Raw genomic sequence first — 26,973 nt, 5'->3', positions numbered from 1 at the left:
CCAATCTTACTTTCAAACTGATACCTACTAAATACTGCTTTTATCAGATTTTTAAAGTTTCTCTGGCAGTACATTTTAGATATACGCAAGCACAGAATGTTACTTGAAGTTTCTGTCTTGCTTCTGCTGACATGAGAGTAGAAACATATTTGGCAATATACTCTTGTAATGGTTTATAAAGTTAAAACTCCAAAACAAGGTTAAAACAATAAGATTCCAATTAAATTCCAATTAAAGGAAAACAGATGAAAACTGCATCTATAATTCTAATCACAATGTACAAAACTTTTCAGAGGAGACAGGCTTTAACTATGCTTCAGAAGCTCACAAGATTATACATTTGACATAGCTGTAAATCAGAGAACTGGTTTCCATGAGAATCCTGTGTAGTTCTTCTGGTTCTTACATATAGTCCTTTAAATATGCTGGTGCCATAGTTTCATCCAGAGGGGAGTCTTCAATAATACTCTTTCCTCTCTCTCTCTCAGGGAAATCCCAATTAAATTAATAACAATCTTGTTAGTACATATTAATAGATATTTCTGTTAATATTATTCCAACAGGTGGGTAGAAATACAAGTGATTAAAACAGAAAGAAACCTTTAATCAGATTGTAGAGATAATTCTGTAGCTGTTAGAAACTAAAGTCTTGCTTCTAAAGCAGGAGACCAGTCCCATCCTTGGCACACTGTTTGCTGGAGAAAGGGGAATCTATTGCGTCAACAGCTCAAAAATAAAAACCCCAATTTCTTCTCTTCATGTTTTCCTGATGCAGGAAAGAAAAAGATAATGTGTTTCCACGTTACAGTTTGATATTTTTGTTAATTGTTTGTTTTACAATACCATTTGATTTGATTTGATTTGATTTGATTTGATTTGATTTGATTTGACTTGACTTGACTTGACTTGATTTGATTTGATTTGATTTGTATGCCACCCCTCTCCGTGGACTCGGGGCGGCTAACAACAGTGATAAAAAAACCAGCATGTAACAATCCAATACTAAAACAACTAAAAAACCCTTATTATAAAACCAAACATACATACAAACATACCATGCATAAATTGTAGAGGCCTAGGGGGAAAGAATATCTCAGTTCCCCAATGCCTGATGGCAGAGATGGGTTTTAAGGAGCTTACGAAAGGCAAGGGTGGGGGCTATTCTAATCTCTGGGGGGGAGTTGGTTCCAGAGGGCCGGGGCCACCACAGAGAAGGAGAGATGGAGAAAAAGAGGATATTACCAAAGGTTATTTTTTTTAATTCTTGGAGAACAATAGGAAGGAAAGTGGTTACAATCCTGCTGCTACCTTTTGTTACATACAGACATAGGTAGGAAGTATTTGCATAGCTGCTGCTGATTGGATGATCTTGCAGCGGGAGTTTTAAACCCCTGTCACTGGCTGGCCTGCTCCAGAGAAGCCTTTAAAAGCGGCTTCCCTGCAGCCTGCCGACATTCCATTTTAGCGTGAATCTAACATCTTTCTCCAAACTCTACATATATAGAGGGAAGTCTGGAGGACTGTATGACATCAATCAACTAGGTTATCCCAGCTCATCAAACAACTGTGGAGCGGCCTGGACAGGTCACATTACAGTTCTCATGCCTTGTGTTTTTTAACAATAAATGTCAAGGTTCCAGAAAACTACCTCAATGAAATAAAACTCCAAAGCTATAAGTTCCCCAGATGTGCCCACGTGAGATCTCTAATAAATTTTAGCTTTGAGGAACCTCAGAGTTTTATTTCATTGGGGGTATTTCCTGGAACCCTGACATTAAACACTTGATGTCAACAAAGAAATAAATTCCAGAACACTATGTAATGTTAGCTTTCATTTGTCTGTTAAAGTTTCTTTCTTAAGATTCAGTCATATTTTATGCCTTCCACATAGGAATCTTTACTGGAAATTCATTGACTGGTTGGAACAGGAAAATATATTTGCAAAAGAGCCAACTGGCATCATGATAGAGAGATCAATCATGTACCAATGCTAAGCCTGACAATATCTAATTAAGAATTATATATTCCCATTTTAGGAGGGGGGGTTTGGATGTGGCTTTAATTGATTTAAAACAGTGATGGCGAACCTTTTTTCTCTCGGGTGCCAAAAGAGTGTGTGTACATGTTATCCCACATGTGCGAGTGCCCACACCCATAATTCAATGCCAGGGGAGGGTGAAAACAGCTTCCCCTGCCCCCAGAGGCCCTCTAGAGGCCGGAAATGGACTGTTTCCCAACTTCTGGTGGGCCCAGTAAGCTCATATTTCGCCTTGTCCAGGCTCCAAAGGCTTCTCCGTAAGCCAAAAACACCTTCACAGAGTCTCCGTGCGAGCCAAAAATCAGCTGACCAGCTGACACACACACACATTGGAGTTGAGCTAGGGCAACACCTCACGTGCCAGCAGATATGGCTCCAAGTGCCACCTGTGGCACCCGTGCCATAGGTTCACCATCACTGATTTAAAACAATCTTCAACTTAGTCTCGATTGAATGATTGTGGTTGAAACTGGAGAGATCTTATGTTGATATCTGTTAGGGCTTATTGGGGCACAACATTAGTTATACAAATAAGACTTGGCAGCCAAGATATTTTTCTGGCCTGGTGCCTACTTATAATGGTGTAAAGCAAGGATATATTCTAGCCCCCCTTTTATTTAATTTCTATATTAATGATATGGGGCACATCTCACAAAATTAGAACATCCTCTTCCAAACCTGACTGGTAGACCTATCACACATCTTTATGTACAGCTAATGTAGCCATCATTTCTATTTCCCCCATTGGTTTGAGGAGAGGTCTAAAATCAGTTACTTCTTAATAATTATTAATTATGAAGAAACTGAAATTATGGTATTTTTAAGCTTCTAAATGCAATCATAAATAAGAAATAAATGAGAATGCTATAGAACAAGTTGAGGCCTTCAAATGTATAAGAACTGTTTTTTTTTATCCCATTGGCCCAAATCCAGTTTCTTTAAAAGGTCAGAAGTGAAGTTGTTATATTGAGGTTTTGTGTGCGTGTATGCAACAAGAGGTTATTATCTGTTGGTGTACAAGAAGTAAGATAAAAATAACATCATAGCTGTCACATAGCTTCCAAATATGTGAATATAAGAACCATTAGAATCTGTACAATGAAGCTTCTTAAGGAATCTACCTTTGGTTCCTTGTTGTGTTCCTAACTCAACCCTTAAGCTGAAATAGTTCCAATTAGTGATGGGCAAACCCAACAGTGTTCGGGTTCGGCAAGTTCGGATGAACTTTATGCAAAATTCGGCTGAACCCGAACTGAACCCGAACTCGAACCCGAATGGGGAATCCCTCCCACAAAGAGATTCTGGGGGCGGAGCTTTGACGTCACCAGCAGGTTGCTAAGGACGCCAAGATAATCACTTCCTGGATTCCATGGAATCCAGGAAGTGATCACCTTGGCATCCTTAGCAACCTGCCGGTGACGTCAAAGCTCCGAACGCCGAACACGATCCCGAACTTTGCCCGAAGTTTGAAAAAAAATTGGGTTCGTGTTTGGCATACTGAACACTGCAAAATTCAGTACGACCCGAATTGTGTGGGTTCGGTTCGCCCATCACTAGTTCCAATTAAAACGCCAAACCCATTTCTGAATAGCATTGGCTCAAACTAATTTTCAATACAGGTTTTCTGGCTTCTTTGACTTTTCAGGACAAATTCAGAGTCCTTAGTGAAAATTATTTGCTACCACCTGTTTCTTTTTCTATCTGATAAACTGCGATAATTTCCCCCAAATAGATTAAGCTGAAACATACTGACTATACCAGTGGTGGCTAAACTTTTTTTCTCAGATGCCGAAAATGTGCATGCATGATAGCATGCCTGCGCTTGCCCACACCCAGGGGTGGACTACTGCCCGGACGGGGAGGGGAACGCAGTGGGGAAGCGAAAATGGGGCTCCACCCCAGAGCACCCAATTTGCACTGAAAGATGTTGAAAGAAAATGCATAAGCCATGCCCACAGTGCAGTAGTAAAACTTTTGGTAGCCCTTCACTGCCCACAGCCCTGATGCAATGCCACCCCTACCCCACATGCCATAAGTTTGCCATCACGGGACTATACCATAGTAATTCAATTACTTTCATGTCTGTGTGAGGATTTATACTTAAGTCACCAAAATCACGGAGAGGGGCGGCATACAAATCTAATAAATAAATAATAACAATAATAATAATAATAATAATAATAATAATAATAATAATATTCTCCGATCTGGGTCCCAACAGAATTTTAGAGTTAATATTTATTATTTTTCTTTCTTTCTTTCGCCCTGAGTCTGCGGAGAGGGGCGGCATACAAATCTAATAAATAATTATTATTATTATAAGCTGCAAGAAACTGCTGGCTGGGGAAGTCTGCTCTACCCATTTACTTGGGAGTAAGTCACACTGAACTCCATGGAGCCTGTTTTCAGTTAGGCAGGCGGAGGCTACCGTGATCGCAGGCCCGGCCTATAAGCACCACCTCTGCTGGGAACTCACAGTGTGGAAGAAAGGGTGCCGTTCAACTCTTTCATCCAGCTGCAGAGGATGCTCTCCTTGTCCAGCAGCAGGTTCGCCACGCTGTTCATGGCTACCACAGCGCCCGCCTAGAGCAACAAGAACCCACCCAGTTCCCTCACCCCACCTGGCTTCCTTCTCTTCCAGGCTCAGAGCAGCGTGCAACTGGACAAACACTCCCCATCCAGAGGAATCAAGAGAGACCACACATGTTCCTCAGGTCACATGCGCCCTCCAACATTGGTCCATACCGCATGGGCCCCCTGCATCCAGTGAGGGGTTCCTACAGGAATGGTCAGGAATGCAGTTCCGCTAGCAAAATTGGGAGCTCCACCCCAGAGCACCCAATTTGTACTGAAAGATGTTGAAAAAAAATGCATAAGTCACACCCACAGTGTGGTAGTAAAAATTTTGGTAGGTCATCACTGCCCTCACCCCACTAATAATAATAATAATAATAATAATAATAATAATAATAATAATTTATTGGATTTGTATGCCACCCCTCTCCGTAGACTCGGGGCGGCTAACAACAATGATAAAAACAGCATGTGACAATCCAATAATAAAACAGCTAAAAACCCTTATTTATAAAAACCAAACATACACACAAACATACCATGCATAACTTGTAATGGCCTAGGCGGAAGGGATATCTCAACTCCCCCATGCCTGGCGGTATAAATGAGTCTTGAGTAGTTTACGAAAGACAGGGAGGGTGGGGGCAATTCTAATCTCCAGGGGGAGTTGGTTCCAGAGGGCCGGGGCTGACACAGAGAAGGCTCTTCCCCTGGGGCCCGCCAAACGACATTGTTTAGTCGATGGGACCTGGAGAAGGCCAACTCTGTGGGACCTTATCGGTTGCTGGGATTCGTGCGGTAGCAGGCGGTTCCGGAGGTAATCTGGTCCAATGCCATGTAGGGCTTTAAAGGTCATGACCAACACTTTGAATTGTGACCGGAAACTGATCGGCAGCCAATGCCAGCCACGGAGTGTTGAAGAAACATGGGCGAATCTTGGAAGCCCCACGATGGCTCTCGCGGCTGCGTTCTGCACGATCTGAAGTTTCCGAACACTTTTCAAAGGTAGCCCCATGTAGAGAGCGTTGCAGTAATTGAACCTCGAGGTGATGAGGGCATGAGTGACTGTGAGCAGTGACTCCCTGTCCAAATAGGGCCGCAACTGGTGCACCAGGCGAACCTGGGCAAACGCCCTCCTCGCCACAGCCGAAAGATGATGTTTTGAGAAGCACTGCCCTATAGAGAAGTATTCTCTAGAGAAGCACTATTTGAGAAGCACTGCCCTATAGAGAAGTATTCTCTATAGGACGGCATAGAAATCCAAACAAACAAATAATTCTCTAGTAAGAATAGTACCCATTGAAAAGTAAAATGTTTAAAACAAAGTAGTATTTTGACTACTAATTCACAGTGCTTGCTATTTTATTTTAGTGACAGATTCTTTGCCTGTTCCACCTGTATTACCTCCACGCAGCATTTCAGTTCCAGTAAGTGAAACAAAGGAAGAACTTTCACCCAGTGATCATGTCCAGATGGCAGAAGTTAGCAAACCACCTCTTTCTGAAACCTTGCTTCAGCGATTACAGCACCACGATACCAGCAAGTAAGATCTATCACCATTTCTTTCAAGAAAAATGAGAAAGTCTGGACTTTTCCCCGTTTCCTTTCATAGTTCTCTTGAAAAACAGTTTCCAGACAACTCTAGGAACAGGCCAGAGCATTTCTTTGTGAAGGTGTCCAGGAAACTGTGAAAGCTAGGAAGGCCTTCCTTCAGGAAATGGAAAGCCTGTCCTAATGAGAAGTGGGGGGAGCTCTGGCAAAACAAATGTATAGTGGTAATATGGAATGCCAAAAAACAAAAACAAAAAAGCCAGAGGCAAACAAAAATCAAATAGAACAATAAGAATTTCTTTTTTAAAAAAATATTTTTTTATTTTACAAATGTGACATACAAGACAAAGGAAAAAAACACACATAAAAACATATATATACAACATTTGGGAAATGAAAGTTTCCCCACTATTTTTTTTTTTTTTTTGGCTATTTGATCAGAGAATTACACTTCTTTTACATAATATTAATTTTTGAATTCTTTTATTTGACGTGTTGCTTTGCATAAATTTTTATTCATTTATTTATTTTAGCCAATCATAAAATTTTGCCCTTTTTTTATAGTAATCTGATTCTTCTTTTCCCTCTAATCTTTTGGATAGCCTGTCCATCTCCGCACAGTCTAGTATTTTTTTAATTATTATGTTTTCTTCTGGTATTTTATCTGTTTTCCACTGTTGGGCATATACTATTCTGGCAGCTGTTAGTATATGTATAACTAGGTATCTTACTTCTTTTTCTATTTTTTTATTAAAAATACCCAATAAATATAATTCTGGTTTTCCCCCCGATTTCTTCATTTGCTATTTCTTTTAACCAATTTGTTATTTTATTCCAAAACTTTTTTGCCTGTGTGCATGTCCACCATAGAACAATAAGAATTTCTAAAAGTTGAGTTTTTAGACGACAAAGTTGTTAAATGTTTCCACAAGGATGTTGAGGAACTTGCAGAGAAATGGAATGAATTATTTGCCTCTTATTGAAGAATTATGTACAGCAAAACTTTAATAAACCTTTCTTAGCAGACTATAGATGCAACGGACCAAAATTTCTGTGTAAATATTCTCCCCAAATAACGCATGAGAGCTTTGTTTCAACCAAAGTACCCAGATGAAGCAGTGACATTTGCTTTTATGTCTTTCACGGTAGTTTATATCATTTACATCATAACATAACTTGCAGTTGAGTCTACAGAGAGGGGCGGCATATAAATCCAATAAATCTAATCTAATCTAATTTTGCATAATGTGCAAATGGTGTAAATTGACATACATGATATAATTTACACTGTAATGGACATGCAGGAGCAATAATTAGTCTGCTAAAATGATTTTCTCAGGCAGAATGATGACATATTCTAGGAATTTGTTTTTCTAGCAATGTTCCATGAATTCAAGACCTTGAAGGGGTTCTGCAGTCCAAGGCAGGAAAAAAGACTTTGGGAGATTTTTCCTTTTTCCTTCCTTAATCTTTTGCAGATAACTTTTTTCCCCTTAGTAGCTAAAGTACAGCAGAAATGTCAGTGCATATCAGCTGACATTCAGAAGCCCCAACTCTCTTGAATGGGTATTCCAGGATTTTTTGTTTTTGTTTTTGTTTTTTTAATAATGATGTTCCCATGGTATGAAACAGTTTGAAAACCACTATTCTAGGACATTTTTGTAGTATCTCACTCCTGGCATCTCACCAAGAGTTCTTAAAGATGTAACCGATCCCTCAAATCAAACTCAATACAAAAGACCAGAAGATAATCCATGGAATACCAGTTTTAATTTTTAAAAAGTGAATTTAATATCTGTTCCAGACAAATTAGTACAATTAATAATCAAAGAATGATTAACTAGGCACCGGAAGAAGTTATGCTGAAGAAACATCCAGATCTTGCTTTACTAAGTTTCATTTTTGTGGCTCATCAACATGGGTGCAAATGTCTAAACTTATCAGTTGTGAGATAAGATATACTATTTTTTTATGAATTGCTAGCTGGCTAAAAAGCAGAAAGCAATGAAAAGGAATAAGTGGACAATTTTGTTTGTGGGGAAAGTAAGACATTGAGTGCTTAAAATATAAGCTTTAAAATTGTTCTTAAATTATCTTGACTTACAGACAAGCAGCAAATTGTGTAAGTTTGCACATAATATTATGCAGAGTGATAAAAGCCAAAAGCAATTGTAGGCAACTTCATGAGCATCTTTTTAAAATGCATGAAGTGGCAGATGGAAGTCAATTTATAAGGGAAAAATAATATGAGGTAAAACTTTTAACTTTATATAAACATTGATGGTGTCCAAGCTGTTTGAAACTAGTCAGGATGTAGCTCAATGAAGATGCCAGCTCATTCTGTGACAGCTGTGGAAAAGGCAAATGTCATGCTATGGTAATAAGGAAAGGGATTTAAACTAAAATTGCCAACATCATAATCTCCTTACACAAATGTATGATACATCTTCATTCAGAGTACTATGTTCCAGTCTGGTTGGGCACTTAACAAAGTATAATAGATGAAAGGTGGAGGTGGAGTGCAGAACACTTTACATATGAAAAAGGTCAGAATGCTTGTGACTCTTTATTTATTTATTATTATTTATTCGGGTTTTTTTTAATGCTGCCCTTCTCCTTAGACTCAGGGCGGCTTACAATATGTTAGCAATAGCACTTTTTAACAGAGCCAGCATATTGCCCCCACAATCCGGGTCCTCATTTTACCCACCTCGGAAACATACAAGTCTGACGGCAGAAAACGAACTCATGGTCCATCTAGTCTGCCCTTATACTATTTTCTGTATTTTATCTTAGGATGGATATATGTTTATCTCAGGCATGTTTAAATTCAGTTACTGTGGATTTATCTACCACGCCTGCTGGACGTTTGTTCCAAGGATCTACTACTCTTTCAGTAAAATAATATTTTCTCATGTGGAAGGATGGAAGGCTGAGTCAACCTTGAGCTGGTGATGAGATTTGAACCGCTGACGTGCATATCTAGCAGTCAGCTTTAGTGGTCTCTAGTACTGCACTCTAACTACCAATGCGCCAGCAGTACTGTACTCTAACCAATGCGCCACCTCGGCTCTTCAGCTCAGAATAAAGCACGTGAGAGAAGATCTAACTGAGGTATACAAAATCATGCATGGGACTGAAAAATAATAGACAATAGAAATACTCAAAGACCAGGGCTAGCAAGCAAAATTGTTTGGAAGGAGTTTTTAGCAAGGAAGAAGAAAGCAGTTCTTCACACAGCATATAATTAATCAGTGAAAGTAATTACTACACAACACAGTGACAGCCATAAAATTGAATGGCTTTAAAAGAGATGATTTTAAAATTGAATAAATTCACAGAAGTCACTTCTTTATGGTATTTTGATCTTGAGGAATGAATGTTGGGGACAACATAATTCCAGCATGCAGGATGCCAGCCTTATACATATATCAAATTTATAAACAGGCACAGTGTGGGCCTAAAGCTACTTTTATTAGAACAGCTATAGTAACACAGAACCATGAATGTTCATCCTCTTCAGCCTCTTTTATTTTGATGCGAATAGGTGAGAGGGTCAACTTCACACATCCCTTTCCTGCTCTGGGCTCAACTTATGTTTATCTGTTGTTTCCTTGGTAACCAATCTTACTTCTGTCCATCAAGGCTGTACTCTCTGTACAGGGAAATAACAGTTTAGGAAGAGTTTGAACCCCCCCCCTTCCATCTTGCTTAGAAGCACCTCAGAGCATTTGATTGTATGTTGTGAGAATCAAAAATGAGTCTTGGCTGATACAGCCAGCCTGTTCTTACACATTTTTGTTCCAAGTAGTATTTTATAAAAAATAGAAGACCAATTTTTACTAGGTAAATGTTTCTGCTTATGCTACTGCAGTGATAGTATAAATGGAAACTGGAAACAGTCTATTTTCTGTTGATTTCTAAAACGATTAGGAATCCAGCAATTTTAGTGACCAAATTAGAGGCAGATAATTCAAAAGGGTGGTCCCGCTTGATAGGAGGGTGGGGTGCAAAATTATCTTATAGATAGCGACAAATTTGCTGGCTGGATGTTCTCTCAGGAAAAGGTTAGGAGGTTTGGTTTTGTGTGGGTGGTAGACAGGAAGAAAGCCTTCCTCCTTTGATAAAACAAGCTATTCTTGCGTGATATATTAGCAAACAAGAAACCGATGAAAGAAAATGTATGCCTTGGACTGCAATCTTATTTTATTTATTTATTTATTTATTAGATTTGTATGCCGCCCCTCTCTGTAGACTCGGGGCGGCTCACAACACAATAAAATAGTTCATGACAAATCTAATAATTATAATTTAAAATATTTAAAAAACCCCATTACTAAGCAAACATACATACAAACATACCATGCATAAATTGTATATGCCTGGGGGAGATGTCTCAGTTCCCCCATGCCTGACAACAAAGGTGGGTTTTAAGGAGCTTACGAAAGGCAAGGAGGGTAGGGGCAGTTCTAATCTCTGGGGGGAGCTGGTTCCAGAGAGTTGGGCCCACCACAGAGAAGGCTCTTCCCCTGGGGCCCGCCAACCGTCATTGTTTAGTTGACGGGACCCGGAGAAGGCCCACTCTGTGGAACCTAATCGGTCGCTGGGATTCGTGCGTCAGAAGGCGGTTTCGGAGATATTCTGGTCCGATGCCATGAAGGGCTTTAAAGGTCATAACCAACACTTTGAATTGTGACCGGAAATTGATTGGTAACCAATGCAGACTGCGGAGTGTTGGTGTAACATGGGCATACCTAGGGAAGGCCATGACTGCTCTCGCAGCTGCATTCTGCACGATCTGAAGTTTCCGAACATATGAGGTGCCTTGGGAGAAAGCTTAGATGGCTCTATCCCTCTTCCACCCACCTTTTCACTTCCAACATTGTTCAGAATAACACACTAACACGGTTCAGATCAGGGAGTTCTTTAATTCGTGTTCCTTCTGTAAATGTATAAGGAGGCTTAGGCAAGCTCTTCTTAAACCATCTTCAGTAATGTAATAATTCTACTAATCCTCTTTGTTAGTATTACTGAAGCACTTTGAAAGGAAAAGATAGCTGCTGCTCTACAATTGTTTAACTTTATGTAGTTAGCTTGTGTTTTTCCCTGAGCATATCAATCTTTAATTTAAATTTTAAACCATTAGTAGACAGCATCTGATCCAGCTCTTCTATTTGACAAAGTAGCAATTGGCAATCTACAACATCTGGAATGTTTATTTATTTATTTATTTATTGGATTTGTATGCCGCTCCTCTCCGTAGACTCGGGGAGGCTAACAACAATGATAAAAACAGCATGTAACAATCCAATAATAAAACAACTAAAAACCCTTATTATAAAACCAAACATACACACAAACATACCATGTATAACTTGTAATGGCCTAGGGGGAAGGAATATCTCAACTCTCCCATGCCTGGCGGTATAAGTGAGTCTTGAGTAGTTTACAAAAGACAGGGAGGGTGGGGGCAGTTCTAATCTCCAGGGGGAGTTGGTTCCAGAGGGCCGGGGCCACCACAGAGAAGGCTCTTCCCCTGGGGCCCGCCAAACGACATTGTTTAGTCGACGGGACCTAGAGAAGGCCAACTCTGTGGGACCTTATCGGTCGCTGGGATGTTGCCTCTCCTTGTCATCAGGCTAGCAGAGCTTCTTTCTTACACAGTTCTTATCTTTCCTCTCTCTCCTACCTTTATTCCTCACTAGTAAGAAATTGAAATAGGAGCTATACAAAACTGTTGTAATTCCGTCTCACCAATAATTTTTTTTCTCCCATTTGCCCAAAGTTAGGTACGTAAACTTAATGCTTGATTTGGTTTTCAATCTGTTTCTTTTTTCCACAGTATTCCAGAAGAGCATCTCAAACTTATCCAGGATTATTTGAGAGTTCATATCACTAATGATATTGAAAATGTACAACTGGGCTCGTGGAATCTCCCTCAGCTGAAGAAACTACTTACAGCGCTCTGCAAAGGACTCTTCAAGTAATCACAAGTTTATTGATTTATTGATTTATTGATTTATTGATTTGTTGATTTGTTGATTTGTTGATTTATTGATTTATTGATTTATTGATTTATTGATTTATTGATTTATTGATTTATTGATTTATTGATTTATTGATTTATTAGATTTGTATGCCGCCCCTCTCCACAGACTCGGGGCGGCTCACAACAAAGGCATATTTGTAGGCATATTTCAATATCAACAGTCTGGGGATTCTGTTTATAACTATTTATATAAATTCCTGACTAATTAGTTAGAAGTCATTAGTCTTTTGACCTGAGCTCTTATTATTAAATATTTTAATTGATTTTTTAAAAATGGACTGAACTCTTAACAAAACTTCAGAATCATTAGACCATCATTACATGTGCTAAAGTTTAAGAATTAAGGCTGAGGGTGGAATTTTGTCCAATGGGGAAGCAAAGGCCATACAGCATACAAACCAAGATAAACCTCCACTTAACTAAGCCAACGTCGCATACTTTCAACCAAATTGCAACTGTACCAAAAAGAAATGCAGAACATTTTGGACTATAGAAGTCTGAAGCTATTTGAAAACTGGTAAAGCATCTTATACTCTTCCATAGCTATTTACTGGAGAATTTTGGAATCTGTTATCCTAAAGGATTTACAGAGGACAATACTGGAGCATGCATAACCAAGTTGTTGTAAAAGTATACATGGCTTTTGCATTTCAGTGAGCTGTCTCGGACGTTGCCGTCTCTGGAATCTATACAGATGGTATTTGATCAACTTTCCCCGGGTACCCATCGACATTCTCAGGTGTGATTTCATGGAATTGGCAATATATTTCTCAGAATCCATATCAACTTAAAAGGGATGGGTGGGTTGCAGAATATATGGCAATAGTTAGCCAAGCTGCCTTCTTAGTTGAATTTCCCCCCAATTTGTTTCTTAATTGTAATAGGTTTAATATGGGCTACATAGCAATAATACAGAAATAGGTAGAAGCTTTATTCATTTTTCAGGAGCAGATAGAGGGTCTGGAGAAGTGTGCAATGTATTTTGTGTCATTAGCCTCTTTTCTATATTTAATTTAATTTAATTTAATTTGACTTCCATGCTGCTCAATCCCAATATTTGATGGCAATGCCAGCTAAAATGCTTCCTGGATATTGATAACCTAATCACAAGATGTCATTGATATCTGAACCTCATATTTTCATTATTATCAGGTGTTGCTGCGCTTATGGATAGTGTGGGATGTGTACCTAGCCGTTGTCCTCTAATGCAAATATTGAAAGATCTGGATGAGATTAGAGTTTTCTCCTGAGCCAATTTTAAAATGTTGATGTAGACACCTATACACATTCACACACTCTCTGAAAATGCTTAGCATGATGGAAGATTTTAACTGTTTTAAACTTATAGGTGAATGATCTATATGATTACTATTTTCTTTCAGCTTTTTAAATGTTTGGTCACTGACCCAGCACTGCATGTTGGTTATTCCATTTCTGAATGTTTTTTTTGTTTTTTTTGTGCAATAAAAATGAAAGTTAAAGAGAATAAAAACATGTAATAGTAAATATCAGGAAAAGGATAGAAGAAACATAGAAAAGATATGAAAATAGAATATGTCAATGAAGAATAGAGGAAAAGATATATGAATGGAAGAAAAGATATATAAGATATAGGAGGGGCAATTGGACAGGGGACGGAAGGCACACTATTGCACTTATGCTCGCCCCTTACTGACCTCTTAGGAATCTGGAGAGGTCAATTGCGTATAGTCTAAGGGGAAAATGTTGGGGTTGGGGGTTGACACCACGGAGTCCAGTAATGAGTTCCACACTTCGATGACTCAATTGCTAAAATCATATTTTTTATAGTCAAGTTTGGAGTGGTTAATATTAAGTTTGAACCTGTTGCGTGCTCTTGTGTTATTGCGGTTCAAGCTGAAGTAGTCATGTTATGTTTATTCATTGTTGCTGAAGATGAAGACCTTTAATTTAGTGGAAGCTAGATATTCTGGGAGTTACAATGTGATCTCATCTATTTGAAGAAAGCTGATACAGACACTAGGATAGTCGTAATAGTCTGTCTTGGTATATATACAATAGCTTCACCATTTCATATTCTCACCTCTTCCTGTGTTCTACTGGAAAAACTTTATTTCCGCCCACCCTGATAAATGAAGCATCTAAAGTTCTTTTGTGCCCGAAGCCCTGGAAAATCTTACTTGCAACTGTATAATGTTACTATTTTATCTGCACGGCTTAGCTCTAGACCCATAATTACAAGATCAGTTTCCATCATGTGCAACTTCTTCTCATTAAAGCACTCAATTTGAAATGGTTCTTTTGCACTTAACCTTTCAGCTAAGCAAATTCAGTTCCATTCTAATCAGATATTTAGATTACTGATAACACAAAAGTTTACAATATTTTCTGAAATATATATGCATATAATAAAATGCCAGACTTATTGGGAAAATGGTATTCCTTTAGTTCTTATACTTTTCTTTTTCTATGACGCCCTTACCAGCCATCCTTTGATGTCAATCGTGCAAAATTGGTTCAGTTGACAAGTTTGCTTTCTTCTATAGAGGATAAGGTACAGTGAATTTTAGATATCTCTCTGGCTGCCACTAAATCTTTAAATGTACTACTGTATATCTTCTTATTTAAATACTTTTTATTGTTTTTTAATACTTTATTTTAAAAAAATGTCGCATTGTTTCTTATACTACATAGGAACTGAGATCTGTAATCTTCCTAAGAACTCATGTGCCAAATTGCCAAATATGCATTTTGAAAACTCCTATTATTTAGGAGTTCTTTTCTATTGTGTGAACTGAAAATAACTTGGTCATGTGTCCTATTCATTTAAGGTTCTTAGAGATGCTGAAGACTGGTAATTGTAGATAAGCATTCATTACTTTATTATATGAGAGTTGAACTTTATACAGTTACAGCTTGGAGCTCAAAGATGTTAGATTTTTTTTTCATTTTATTGATCAAATTGGTCAGCTTATTGATAATGTGTAATCTATTGTACAGTTTACAATAAAGTGTTCCTAAATCTCCTAAAGTCTCCATCTGTTGAAATTTTGAGATTGTCAGGTAGAGCTATTGATTCTTATATTTTTACAGGTGAAAAGAGTATTGATTGAGGGGCCAGATCCAACACATCGACGTTCACTTATCCCTCCTGTTACCTTTGAGGTGAATTTTAAGTAGTATTTTGTCACATAGACAATTCTTTATAATTATTTCTACAATGCTCTCACCTATTAAAAAAATAAACCATGTTCATACTGAAAGTAATACAGTGACAAGGTAACACTTACTCTCTGAAGAAATGTTTAATATAATATTAATATAATCACTGTACAACTGATACAATGATAGTATCCACACATGCACATTGGAGCTGAGCTAGGGCAACAGCTCGCGTGCCAGCAGATATGGCTCAGTGTGCCACCTGTGGCAACTGTGCAATAGGTTCGTCATTACTGGTACAGGGTCTCCTTCTTGAGCAGCGGGTTGGACTAGAAGACCTCCAGAGTCCTTACAACTTTATTATTCTATGCTGTATGTTCTATGTTATGTCTCTGCATGTTAGTAATGTAATATGGAAAGTGAGTATAAATAACATTTGTTCTGTTCTCATAGGTGAAAGCAGATTACCTTGGGATTTCTTCCAAGATTAATCTTAAGGTTGACGTTGAGATGGGAAAACTTATTATTAAGAAAGCTAAGGATGGTCCTGAAGATAAATTCTACACCCACAAAAAAAGTAAGTGGGTAAATCACTTGTCCCATCTGCATTCACTCTGCACATTTAATCACCTGGGAACAAGAGTATGAGGAATTACCTTTTTTCATGTTTGCTTGAGGCTTTCTTTTTTTTTGAGAAATAGAATAGAATAGAATTTTTATTGGCCAAGTGTGATTGGACACTCAAGGAACTTGTCTTGGTGCATATGGCTCTCAGCATACATAAAATAAAATATACATTTGTCAAGAATCATGTGGTACGACACTTAATGATTGTCCTGGGGGTCAAATAAGCAACGAAGAAGCAATATTAATAAAAATCTTAGGATATAAGCAACAAGTTACAGTCATACAGTCAACATGGGAGGAAATGGGTGATATGATGAGAAAAACTAGTAGAATAGAAGTGCAGATTTAGTAGAAAGTCTGACAGTGTTGAGGGAATTATTTGTTTAGTAGAGTGATGGCGTTCGGAAAAAAACTGTTCTTGTGTCTAGTTGTCTTGGTGTGCAGTGCTCTGTAGCGACGTTTTGAGCGTAGGAGTTGAAACAGTTTGTGTCCAGGATGTGAGGGGTCAGTAAATATTTTCCCCGCCCTCTTTTTGACTCGTGCAGTATACACGTCCTCAATGGAAGGCAGGTTGGCAGCAATTGCTTTTTCTGCAGTTCTGATTGTCCTCTGAAGTCTGTGTCGGTCCTGTTGGGTTGCAGCACCAAACCAGACAGTTATAGAGGTGCAGATGACAGACTCAATGATTCCTCTGTAGAACTGTATCAGCAGCTCCTTGGGCAGTTTGAGCTTCCTGAGCTCAAATTAAATTTTGAATATGCAAATATTGTATATAACTGCAGACTGTAGCTTTCAAAGACTTTTATAACGAACACATTCAGATAGTGTTTTGATTGAGCAACAGGCATACAAATTTGAAAGTGAAATTTTGTACATGAAATGCCTGAGCAGGTCAGAAGGAAGTCTGCTTTCATTATAAATGGTTGTTACATTTTGTGCCTTCTAAGAGAGAAGATTGATGATTTTGATTGGTGGTGATGATAGTTTTCTTTAGGTATTCAGACTAAAGCTGCAGGTGATAAAGAAAAAAACTTACTGTGGCATTATTTAAGAGCTAGCTTTAAAGAGAAACTGTACGGTACTTCCTACTTCTGATTGCTGTTTCATCATAGAAACATGGGAAGGAGGTAGAATGTACAGTGTTTTAAACCTTTGTGAAAAGAAATAATATGGTTCAGTAGAGAGGCTGAAATTAGTTCCTAGTTCCTACTTCTCTATTTTATTTAAAGGTTCAAATGAAGCATGAGAATAATATGGATTCTCTAAGAAGTGAATCATGAACTAAGAAGAATTTTGTTCTAGAAACAATGTTATGATATAGAGCAATCAATTTGTGTCATTAAAATATAATTTAGAGTGTTCTAACAACCAAAGCAATATATAAATTCTTATTGTGTTATGGAGTATTTCTAATTTTCCTAGTAGATGTTGGGGAGCACCCATCTCAGGAGAAGGCATCAAACAGGGAATTAGTATGGATTTGTGAACACAAGGAGGCAAGTGTCGGACCGAAGCCAATTTAGTTCGGATCTTTGGCTTGCCACACTTCACAGCCTTTTAATGTGCATTCTTTACTGTGGAAAGCTGGGAGGGGGAATCGCATGAGAGCTGTATGAATGTAGCCGTAACAAATTCTTTCTAGATAGTCAAGGTCATATTTTGTCTTTGCACTCCTGAAGGAGACGGGTGGATCCCGCCAGGTTAGTAGTTGGAGAGTCATCAACATGATGGACTTGGGTGAAGTGGGGACAGGGGCTTGAACTTTCAACTGGGTGAAGAAGCTCCAGGGACTTCAGATTCGGGTTTCTCCCAAATATGCCAACAGGGCCGTGATATATGTTGTGGTTGACTCTGGCCCAGCTCCTGCCCCAAGGAATGTGGAGGTGGATGCAGGGGAAACATCAACATGTCATAGGCCTGTTTTATTGCCGACAGAGGCAGGTAGTGCAGTTTCCTCGAATGAAGAAGAAGGTGGGGGTGACTTGGAAGAGGGGGGCTTGGCACACAGCCCAGGAAGCCAATCTCCATTATATTCGGTCAATTCGGATGTGGAAGTCTTGGACCCACGCAGGCGCAGAGTTATGCGTAGAAGAGACCAATTGAGGACATGTTACAGGAGATAAGAGAGGCCACCTGTGTTTGGGTGGGGCTCTAGTAATTAGACCTGCTGATACAAATAGCAGCGTGTTGGTTTGGCCGTTGTGGAAGATTATCTGATCGTTGTTCTTCAGGACTGTGCCTTGCTGTTTCCGGACTTTGTTTGTTGTTTTTTCACGAATTTGAAACCAAAGCAAAGCAAAGTGTGTGTGTGTTTCACTTCGTGGAAGAAGAAGGGCTGTGACGTTTCTTCACAGCTGCTAGCTAAGTACTTAAGGACTGATTAAGGGAATTGTACAGCTACAAGGTTGTTTTGGGCCGAGTGCTCTTTGCAATACAAAAAGGGTGCTTTGTTTCTTTTGACTTTTGTGATAAAGAACATAGTTTTGAATTTTCAAACGTGTGTGTGTCTGAAATTTGTACCCTTGAATATTCAGGCTCCTATCAGAGAGCCCGGCAGAACAATATATAAATTGGAATTTTGAGGAATATTTTGCCTCAGACTCTGATTTGATTTTAGATGCTATTTGGAATCCTGACAGCAAGGTCTTTAAACCATATCTAGACTTTCCCAGGCATATCTGCCAATAGGGAAAGATTCCTGTGAAAGTGGCATAGAACAATAAGGCAGCTAGTTTAAACTCTACATGTGTTGCTCTGGTCTAGTGGAGTGATTTCAGCTCTTTACTTGGTTACAGCCAGTGGTGGGCTACAAGTTGGAATATTAAATTGCGCTCGGCCACGGCTCCTAAGTTCTTGTGGGACCAGCGTAATTTTGCTGCTGCACCTATGGAGGTAGCAAAATCGCACACAGCGCCACAGGTAAAACCTCACTGAAACATGGGCACAATTTTGCTACTTCCACAGTGCAAGAGCAAAATTGCACTGGTCCTGCAAGAACTTATGAGTCGCTGCGGCGAGCACAATTTAGCATCCCGGCTTGTAGCCCATCACTGGTTACAGCGAGCAAACTTCAGGAAAGCATAAAAGTGGCAGGGGTTTACATAAGGAGCAATTCTGGCAAGGAAACAATGAATATTTTCCTACTCCATTTCCCTGTCAGACTGGAGCGAAAACTTCCCAGCTCCTTAGGACATAACATAATTGTTCTCAATTTTATTACCTTTAATTCACATATATTTCAACACTGAATATTTCCGTTTACCATTTTCTACTTTATTTACAATATTCCAATGTGATGCTTCCCATGGGAAGCAGAACAACAAATGCTTTAAAGCAGCTTTTTTTACTCTTGGGAACGATATTACTGCTCTTCCTTCCTCAACACCAAAAGCCTTTCTTCCAGAGGAGAGCTGCAATACAAAATTGTTGTTGCATTGATTGTGTGATTTGTATGGCCACCCAGTGAGCAAAATTAGAAATGTAAAAACAATTGAAATAATACAAGAATTAAAATTCACGCATGTATAGTCATCAAAATCACTGAATGATGATTCAGGATCATAAATTCTGAAACCGCTTATATTTTTTATACAGGATAGTCTAGCCAAAAAAGAGGTTTATTTTCAGTATCTGAATATCTTTCATCTTCACAGCTGCTCAAAGAGAAGAGAGTCCAGAGATTTCCTTAGGAAGCTCAACAGGAATTGGATGAAGTCCAGATCTGGGTTTTACATTACCTTCTAATTTATGTAGGAAGTAAACATTACCAATAGTAGTACACCTCACTGCACATATGTTTTATATCTGCTATGTTTTACAACTCTTACTCAATATAGATTCATTAATTAAAATATGAATCATATAACAGGAAGAAAAAATAAAAACCTCAGGCCTTTGCATGTAATGCTATTTTCATACTTTAGTACAGTAGCATTTCAACCCCTGCTGCATTGTAACAGATTACATATTTTCCGGTGAGGGAAAATAATAGGCTCTTTTAGTGCACAAATGGACAATTGACATGGTTTTTTTTTAAAAACTCTTGCTTAAAAGTATGCTGGAGTATAACTAAGAAGCCAACATACAATGATTAATATTATTGCAATCAGCAAGTAATATAATGTGATGTTTGTTTGTTTATTATTCTTGTATGCTGCCCAACTCCTGAAGGACTCTGGGCGGCTTCCAATAAATAAGAACAATACATTAAAACAAAATAAAAACATTAATAAAACCTAGCCAACGTACACGTTCTCACTCACATTCTTAGCAATCTAGGATCCCATTCACTCAACGGTTCCAGGCCTGCTGGAACAGCCAGGTCTTCATGGCTTTCCGGAAGGCCAGTTAGGTGGGAATGGTATGAATCTCCGTTGGTAGTTGGTTCCAGAGTTGGAGCCCTCACAGAGAAGGCCCTTCCCCCTGGCCCCACCAGTTGACATCGTTTGGCTGACAGGACCCGGAGAAGGCCAATTATGTGGGCTCTTATTGGCCGCTGAGAGGTGTGTGGCAAAAGGTGATCCAGAAGATAGTCTGGTCCTGAGCCATATAGGGCTTTATAGGTAATAACCAGCACCTTGAATTGGATTCAGAGACTGACCAGCAACCAGTGCAGCTCGTGGAGCATCAGTGCTATATGGGTGTACCTGGGCATACCCATAATAGCTCGCATGGCTGCATTTTGTACCAGTTGTAGTCTCCAAACGCTTTTCAGGGGTAGTGCCATGTAGAGCGCATTGCAGTAGTCAAGGTGAGAGGTGATAACAGTGTTCCACTACCCATAACTTCTTTTTATCTGATCTGGGTAATAGCACCATATAGAATAGAATAGAGCTGGAAGGGACCTTGGAGGCCTTCTAGTCCATTCCCCTGCTCAAGCAGGAAAACCTATACAATAGCAGGAGAATCTCTACAATACGTTGGGTTCCGTCTTTTTAAAAATCTATTTAAGCAATTGTGATTGTTGTAGCATGTCCACAGAAAGTAAGATTGCTGTTTTATTAAGGTTTATAAGGTTTTATTTATTTTTATGTGATAACTTGCCCTGTCTGCTTGTCAGGTTCTCTAGTCACCTTGAAAAGACAACAGTTGTTGTTGCCTATATTTAAAGTTTCTAACTTTAGATTTTTCCATCTTTCCACCAAAATGATGTTTTCCACCTATGTAATACACAGACGATGTATGTACAGTGTTTCAGCAGCAACTGTGATGATGATACATTGGAGGTTGGGGATTGTGTAGCAGAAAGTCTTCATTCCAGTTACACTTGTCTGTCACATGGTAACCTGTGTAGGAAAAAATACTGCAACTGATAGGTGTATTGTTTGGCAGGGTCAGCTTGAGCCAAAAATGGGCAAGTCTCCACAGGGGTGAAGGATCCGTTACCTGGACATATTAAGTTGTTCTACACTAAATTGTTAAAGAAACGCAGCAGAAATTGGCAGTAGCCATATAGCATATTTATGCTGGCATATTTTCTGTTGCATCCTAAAATGTAGAAAAGCACATTAAATCAGTTACCTCAATGTCCTCAAATCTAAGTCAACCACTTTGAGTTCTGTCACTAATTATGTCCTGTTAAATTATCAACAGATTAAGCTCTACAAATATCTTGCTGTAATAAATGATATGTTTAACCTTTATCTTGGGTTGCAAAATGGAGAATTATTGCATGATATTTTTCAAGTCAAGTGACGTCACAGCAGCAGCGGTTAAGAAATAGTAAAGTTGTCAAACAGCAGTTTTGATATATTCCCACTAGCATGGTTCTCTTCTAATGTGAATTGTTCCTTTAATTGGAGTTTAGGTTTGAATTTAGTTTCTGCTGGTTTAAAAAATGCACATCAGTAGCTTTCCTAATCATCAATGCTGACTTCTGTGACAATCTCTTATCTTCTTACGAAATGGTGAATTGATACGCAGTTTGTGTGAGACATATGACTCAATCAAGAGTTCTCCTACTTAGGCAATCCTACAGTTTAATGAGCAGAAGTTATTCCAGCATGATGAGGCATCAAAACCACAATAGATTTGCACTTGAGGCTTAGTTCTGAGTCACTGCCAATTTTTAAAATGCCTATCATAGTCCAGTTAGATTGAATCGTGCAACTCAAGTTTTGAGAGGGAAGACATATTGTTAGCATGGGTTCTTTCGGTTTCAAAATTTCTAAGGTTGACTTAATTTTTGCTCCTTTTTAGTCCTACAGCTCATCAAATCTCAGAAGTTTCCTAACAAGCTGGTCATTGTACTAGAGACAGAAAAAGAAAAAGCACAAAGGAAAGAATATGTCTTTGCTGACTCTAAGGTAAAAGTCTCCCTCCTGAGTGTTTTAACATAGCAGAAAGATTACTATTTATTTTATGGCTTTATTTTTATTAATTACAAATGCAAAACGATGCATTTATTTATTTATTTAAAACCTATCCCTTTTTTCCTGTTACAGAAATTGATACTGAAACAATGTTTCAGATTTTCAAGGGATGTATATGAGGATAAATAAATATTATCTCTTGCTGTTCAGCTTGGATTATCAGAAACAAAGTAAATAAACTGTGAGCCAGAAGAGAAGAATGCTCAGTTTAATTGTTCAAGAGGTCTAGACAACTTAACTCTGATATGTCTGTGTACATTAGATAGGATGCTATTGCAACTGCATTTTACTGAGGAGGTATTCAGGAAGTACTGTACTAAAATAAAGTGGATGCTAAATTAAAATAATGAACAATAAACAATGTAACCTCAGAATTATGTGGTAAGTACCACATAAGTCATACAGATGCTATTAAATAGAATATGGAATAAACATATGATTGACACTTCTGAATAAAGGACATGCCTATTATTTGATATGTGAACCTTGTTTTCCTGGCCATCTTGATTCAGGCTCATTTTATATATACAGTATACGGGGAAGGTCATTTGATCAAATTACTTCAAGCTATTGACTTAATTTGTTTAAAACATCAGTTCCTTGTTCCAGACTGATTTTCTTTTGGCAAAGAATGAAGATTTACATATTTCCTATAAAACAATCCAAGGGGTTTCCCTCCTCCAAATTGTTTGGATAAATTATACTTAGGAATCAGGGTAATAATTAAAAGTCTTACATAACAAACTCAGTCTAGTCACCAGTAATTTGTTTGTTCTTACGGAAATGTGCTCAGTTGGACAGTAGAATTAATTCTAAATTAATCTTAAACACTGAATCAAATCCAGTATTTTGTATGTATTTTCTCTAAAAAAGATACCCATCTTTCTCCACAGGTATAAGACATAACCTGAATTGCTATATACTTAAATTAAGAATGTTTGCTATAAATGCTTCATAGTGTATAAATCTTTCCGTGTCAGTAGCTATCTTCCCATTGCTATAGTTCTCTGAGTGGTTTATAAAACTATTTAAAACCAACTAAGACAAGCACATATATACAGACAAAATATAAAGACATTTTTGCCCCTGAAGGAAAGATAGGAGAGGAATTGAGTCAATAAATAAATGCTGCTGTTATGATATCACACGAATGCTTAAAACAGTACACAATAAATGCCTTTGAGAAGAAGAATCTATTTCTTGCACTGTGGACATTGCATTGAATTCAAGGCCTGTCTCCTTGTGGAGGTCACTCCATGAATCTTGAAACTGAGAAAGTCATTTGGTTATCTTCCTCTGGATGTCCCCATCACCTGACTCTTTTCTTCAGAACTGGAGGGCCAGACTCCTATTGTCACAAGCACTATAATCAGGCACTATATTTTCTCATATAGCCCAAGGTAAGATAAGAGGAGCCCTTCCCTCGTTTGCAGTCAGACTGTGATATCAGTGAATCAGTAATCATATCTGCAATATGTGCCTTTGTATGAATAATAAGGGTTTCTATACTTGTGCTGGGACTCTATTCTGCCAGAACACTACCAATTTTTTTGCATGTCTCAAAAGCTTCCTATAGCACAAATTATATCCATTAATATCAGTTCTCTATGATATCTCTGTATTGTCTTAGCAAAGGAACGATTCATACTCATTGTGTGTGGAGATCTATGGGTGTGCTTATCAGTTGAACAGGGTTTCTGGTAATCCAACTATATGGCATTCCAGCATGACTGATTAGCCAGTCATTGACTTTGGAGTGGCCCGTTCTTCAATTGTTGTTTTTTTAAAAAGAGATAGCTCATAATATAATCTTTCTCTTTTTCTGTGTTTATGGCCACTCAAAACAAAAAATATGAACACACATTTTTTTTTCTTATTTTGTTATCTATGGAAAGAAATTCCAAGTACATCCAGAGAACATTTCATTAAAAAAGTACCATAAAAATAATACCAGCTCAATACCTGTTCTGTTTATGAATGCAGGAAAATGACTAACTTGGATTCAACCCTAATAAGACGGAGTGGCTGTGGGTTTTGCCTCCCAAGGACAATCCCATCTGTCCGTCCATTACCCTGGGGGGGAAATCACTAACCCCCTCAGAGAGGGTCCGCAACTTGGGCGTCCTCCTCGATCTACAGCTCACATTAGAGAACCATCTTTCAGCTGTGGCGAGGGGGGCGTTTGCCCAGGTTCGCCTGGTGCACCAGTTGCGGCCCTATTTGGACCAGGAGTCAATGCTCACAATCACTCATGCCCTCATCACCTTGAGACTCGACTACTGTAATGCTCTCTACATGGGGCTACCTTTGAAAAGTGTTCGGAAACTTCAGATCGTGCAGAATGCAGCTGCGAGAGCTATCATGGGCTTTCCTAAATACTCCCATGTCACACCAACACTCCGCAGTCTGCATTGGTTGCCGATCAGTTTCCGGTCACAAATCAAAGTGTTGGTTATGACCTGTAAAGCCCTTCATGGCACCGGACCAGAATATCTCCGGGACCACCTTCTGCCGCACGAATCCCAGCAACCAGTTAGGTCCCACAGAGTTGGCCTTCTTCGGGACCCATCAACTAAACAATGTCGTTTGGCGGGACCCAGGGGAAGAGCTTTCTCTGTGGCAGCCCTGACCCTTTGGAACCAACTCCCCTCAGATATCAGAGTTGCCCCCCCCCCTCCTTCCCTTTCGTAAGCTCCTTAAAACCCACCTCTGTCATCAGGCATGGGAGAATTGAGATATTCCCTCCCCCTAGGCTTATAAAGTTTATTCATGGTATGTCAGTATGTATGATTGGTTTCTAAATTGGGGTTTTAAATTAACTTAAATATTAGATTTGTTTACATTGTATTATTATTGCTGTTAGCCGCCCCGAGTCTCCGGAGAGGGGCAGCATACAAATCTGATTAATAAATAAATAATAAATGAAAGACAACAACATGAAAGACAAGTGTTTTATCTCAGCAGTTTACTGAGAATTCTTTGAACGGCTATCATACCATGACAGAAGTAAAACTATGGAAGGATTTGAACTGATCTAAACATTTAGCATTTTCTCTTGCTTCTAAACAATTAAAAAAATTATTTATTAACTACCAATTGAAATCTTACCAAATGAAGGAGATCACTTACAAGTTGCTACTTAGGTTGAAACTTTTTATCCACTCATGTCAGTGTAAAAGCATTTTTTCCAGCTTACATGTAACAAATGAAGAGGTTCTTTGATCAGTAACGCGGAGTTAGTTATCATTTCTCTTTTTTCTTTTGTTTTTTTAATTCCTACCTTTTTCAGAAAAGAGAAGGCTTCTGCCAGCTTCTACAGCAAATGAAGAACAAACATTCTGAACAACCAGAGCCTGACATGATCACTGTCTTCATTGGAACCTGGAATATGGGTACAATATTCAAATTTATCCTAGCCCCTTCTATACAAATTACTGTCTTCTCAAAAAAAGAGGAAAATGAAGAGTTTCCAGTGGACAAAAGTGAGATAGGACAGGTCTCTGGGTTAGATATTCTGCACTAGCAGAAAATGATAACTAGCAACCTGTGATAACTTGAGGTGTATAGAAAAAAAAATCTCCTCCACTTTATTGTCTGCCTTTCTATAGCAATATTCTGAACTGGCAAGATTATTAGAGATTCTTTTTTTAAAAATGATAATTTTTCTATTTATATATATAAAATGGTTCCTGACGTAACTGTGTTGGGCCTTGATATTAAGCTTCTGCTACTTTATGTAGATGTTAATATAAATTGCCAGAAAATGTTTTAGTAATTCACATCACACTCCTCTGATAATGTACTATTCCCCGAGTCCTTCGGGATTGGGTGGCATAAAAGTCAAACAAACAAACAAACAAATAATGCAGCTTTCCCCCCCATAACACAATTACTGTACTGTTCTTTAGAGTAGTGATTTTCAACCTTTTTTGAGCCGTGGCACATTTTTTACACTTACGAAACCCTGGGGCACATTGAGCGGGGGGAGGGTGGGGGCTAAAAAAAGTTTGGACAAACAAATTCTCTCTCTCTCTTCCTCCCTTTCGCTTTATTTCTCTCTCCCTCCCTCTTTCTCTCCCTTCCTTCCTTCTTTCTCTCTCCCTCCCTCTTTCTCTCCCTTCCTTCTTTCTCTCTCCATCCCTCTTTCTTTCTCTTCCTTCCTTCCTCTCTTTTTTGCTCTCTTTCTCTCTCCCTCCCTACCTCCCTCTATGTCTTTCTCTCTCTCCTTCCCTCTCTCTCTTTCTCTCTCTCTATTGCTTTCTTTCTCTCTTGCTTTCTTTCTCTTTCTCTCTCTCTTGCTTTCTCTCTCTCTCTCTTGTTCTCTTCCTCTCTCTCACTCTTTCTCTTGCTTTCTCTCTCTCTCTCTCGCTTTCTTTCTCTCTTGCTTGCTTTCTCTCTCTGAACTTCACGACACACCTGACCATGTCTCACGGCACACAAGTGTGCCGCAGCACACTGGTTGAAAAACACTGCTTTAGAGCAGTGTTTCCCAACCTTGGCAACTTGAAGATATTTGGACTTCAACTCCCAGAATTCCCCAGCCAGAAAATGCTGGCTGGGGAATTCTGGGAGTTGAAGTCCAGATATCTTCAAGTTGCTAAGGTTGGGAAACACTGCTTTAG

General features: G+C 38.7%; 1 protein-coding gene across 3 annotated transcripts in view; it reads left to right on the top strand.

Moving 5' to 3' along the window:
• The window catches only part of INPP5D (inositol polyphosphate-5-phosphatase D), a 170,738-nt gene that overhangs the window by 92,628 nt on the left and 51,137 nt on the right, over window positions 1–26,973 (top strand). For all 3 annotated transcript variants that reach the window (XM_070753044.1, XM_070753045.1, XM_070753043.1), the window contains exons 5-12: window positions 5,984–6,155; window positions 12,006–12,146; window positions 12,867–12,951; window positions 14,677–14,745; window positions 15,285–15,356; window positions 15,807–15,930; window positions 22,179–22,285; window positions 25,641–25,743. In XM_070753044.1, coding sequence (XP_070609145.1) covers window positions 5,984–6,155; window positions 12,006–12,146; window positions 12,867–12,951; window positions 14,677–14,745; window positions 15,285–15,356; window positions 15,807–15,930; window positions 22,179–22,285; window positions 25,641–25,743 — 873 coding nt within the window. The remainder of the gene's footprint in view (window positions 1–5,983; window positions 6,156–12,005; window positions 12,147–12,866; window positions 12,952–14,676; window positions 14,746–15,284; window positions 15,357–15,806; window positions 15,931–22,178; window positions 22,286–25,640; window positions 25,744–26,973) is intronic.

This window comes from Erythrolamprus reginae, chromosome 5, assembly GCF_031021105.1.
Source record: "Erythrolamprus reginae isolate rEryReg1 chromosome 5, rEryReg1.hap1, whole genome shotgun sequence".
In the NCBI taxonomy this organism is placed as follows: Eukaryota; Metazoa; Chordata; class Lepidosauria; order Squamata; family Dipsadidae; genus Erythrolamprus; species Erythrolamprus reginae.
Note: the sequence above shows the minus strand (reverse complement) of the source record. Positions and strands in the feature narration are given on the sequence as shown.